General features: G+C 49.0%; 1 protein-coding gene across 1 annotated transcript in view; it reads right to left on the bottom strand.

The window, feature by feature from the left end:
* The window catches only part of TRIM54 (tripartite motif containing 54), a 15014-nt gene that overhangs the window by 3486 nt on the left and 8767 nt on the right, over window positions 1–2761 (bottom strand). The window contains 1 exon segment of the mRNA XM_023763476.1: window positions 219–391. Within this exon segment, the coding sequence (XP_023619244.1) occupies window positions 219–391 (173 nt within the window).

Genomic DNA, 2761 nt, shown 5'->3' with positions numbered 1-2761 from the left:
CCCTTCCCAGGTGGAGAGTGAAGGCGAAGCAGTGACCAGGAATCAGAGACCACCCCAGCGGAGTGACCTGGGACAAGTCCTTCCCCTTCTCCGCTCCCCTCTCAACTCTCAACTGAAGGGGCAGGTTGATTTGGTGCCTTTCCCTTCAACCCCGATGGGTTCCCAGGCTGTGCCCCAGGCCCTGCCCTCTAGAGAGACAGGAGGCCCTGACAGCTCACCGGGAAGACTCCTGCTTGTAAATGTCGATGATGTTCTCCACTAGCAGGTTTCGTTGCAGGCCGTAGACACCATGTCGGTCCAGGACAACCTCATGTCTGCAAGATGGGCAGCGGAAACGGCCTCCCGAAGACACGGTGGTGGAGCCCCGGGATTGCCACAGAGGGTTCGAGGCCTGTGGAGGCAGGAGGTGTGAGAGAACAGGCACCATGAGGCCTGAGGGAACTGGGAGGCAGGGGGAAGGAAGAGGGGGCTGGAGAGGATGGCATCAGCTCTTTTCTATGGCCGGGCCCTCCTCTGAGAGCAGCTCAGGGTGGTGGCCATTTAGATGTTGTTTCCCACCTTTATTTTATTACCCAGCCCACCTCGGTGAGCGTCCCTGCATCCAGAGCCTCGCTTCGGCCAAGGCCTAGTCAGAATGGACTCTCCCCAGAGGGGCCCGGCTTGGAGTTGTGAGGTGACATTGACCTTGGCAGGGAGGCTCGGGCAGGAAATGGACTTGAGGTGATGCTGGCAATGTCCTCCAACCTGGGCTCTCCTGGGCCACATCTGGGGGAGATGCCCCGCAGCTCCGGGCAGGGGCTGAAGCAGAGACAAGTGCTGGGGGATTTGGGGAAATCGCTCCAGGGACTGGGAACCAGGAGTCCTGGGCTCTTTTGCTGCCCTTGACACTGTTCTACTATGTACATTCGGACAATATGCCCCAGGCCACAGACAACTGGCTCAGAATTGAGGAGGTCATGGCCTGACCCAAGCTAGACAAATCAAGCCTTCTCTCCAGGTGCTTGGAATTGAGACATAGAACCTGAGGCGGCTAGACCACGTGCGGCCCTGGAACAGAAAAGACCTGTGGTGTTGGGCTACGAGTTGACGTTGTGGCCACCCCAAATCTTGTGTAAGTAGAAATAGAAAGTGTGAGGGCTCAGAAACCATGAACAGAGAAGGCTGGTCTGTAGAGAAGGAAAGAGTCAATTTGTAGAGAGTAGCAGAGATGAAACCCTGGTAGAGACTGCTTGTTCCTCGAGATTCACCTCTTCTTTTTTTTCTTTTTTTTTTAAATATATTTTATTGATTTTTTACAGAGAGGAAGGGAGAGGAATAGAGAGTTAGAAACATTGATGAGAGAGAAACATTGATCAGCTGCCTCCTGCACACCCTCTACTGGGGTTGTGCCCGCAACCCAGGTACATGCCCTTGACCAGAATCGAATGTGGGACCTTTCAGTCCGCAGGCCAATGCTCTATCCACAGAGACAAACTGGTTACGGCGCATCCTGTAGTTTTATTTGCTAAATTTGACAATCTTAACCTAACCCCTGCTGTGGAACATGGTAAGGGCCCAGCTTGCAACCAGAATGACCTGCTTGTCTGTGAAAAGGAGAGGCAGTAGCTCAAATCTCAGGGAGGCCTCCTTCCATGGATCTACGCATGCCCCCAGGGAGAATAATTCATCAGGTTCGGTGTGAAAAATGTTCCGACGCAGCATAACTGCATCGAGACACTCAACTGTCTACTAATCCCAGTTATGTCCCTCTATTCACCAGAGAAGCCAAGGACTCAACAGCGATTGCAAACCAACGATAACCCCCAGCTAGCCGGTTTACTGTTCAGAGAACCGTGGAAGAAAGCCAAGGCAAATGGAAGGTTAAGTATAGAATTCACTTTCAGCATCAGATAAAACTACCCCTATTCAAAGAGGAGTGATAAGCCGAAGGGATCTAACAGGAGATGCAAGCCAAGATAGTACAAAAAGAACAGGAAAAAGAAAGCATGACAAGCAAAGGACAGACGAAGAATACACTTTGGAAGAAGAATTGCTCCAAGAAATAGGACAATTTCAACATAACATTTGAAGGAAATAAAGAAAACAGTCCCTTTGATTAAAGAAGAGATATAAGTGATCGGAATTGGAGAAGAACAGTGAGCTGGCAGAATTAAGGAAATAAATCAAGTAAAATATATAGCAACATAGAAACAAAATGCACATTTGACACAGAAGGAACTAGAATCTATGATGCTGATCCAAGTTACGTAGATTGTGTAAAATAACAGATAGAGTAATCAGGACTACAAGGTACAATACAGATCAACCTGGAAGACATTTTATGCTAAATGAAATGTCTGGCACCAAAGGACAAATATTGTATGATCCCTCTTATGTGAGGTACCTGGAATAGTCAGATGCATAAAGATAAAAAGCAGAATGGTGCTTGCCAGGGGCTGGGGGAAGGGGAATGGAGAGATATTGTTTAATGGGAACAGAGTTTCAGTTTGGGAAAGTGAAAAAGTTCTGGAGGTGGATAGTGGTGATGTTTGTGAACAATGTGAATATTCCTTTATTTTTTTAATCCTCACCTGAGGATATTTTTCCATTGATTTTTAGAGAGTGGAAGAGAGGGGGAGAGACAGAGAGAGAAAAACGTCGATATGAGAGAGACACATCGATTGGTTGCCTTCCACATGTCCCCTGATGGGTGTGTGTGTGTGTGTGTGTGTGTGTGTGTGTGTGATGGGGGGTGGAGTGCGGTGGGGGTGGTGGTGGGAGG

The sequence above is a fragment of the Myotis lucifugus genome, unplaced genomic scaffold (assembly GCF_000147115.1).
Source record: "Myotis lucifugus unplaced genomic scaffold, Myoluc2.0 scaffold_285, whole genome shotgun sequence".
NCBI classification, from domain to species: Eukaryota; Metazoa; Chordata; class Mammalia; order Chiroptera; family Vespertilionidae; genus Myotis; species Myotis lucifugus.
This window is presented reverse-complemented; position numbering and strand designations above follow the sequence as displayed.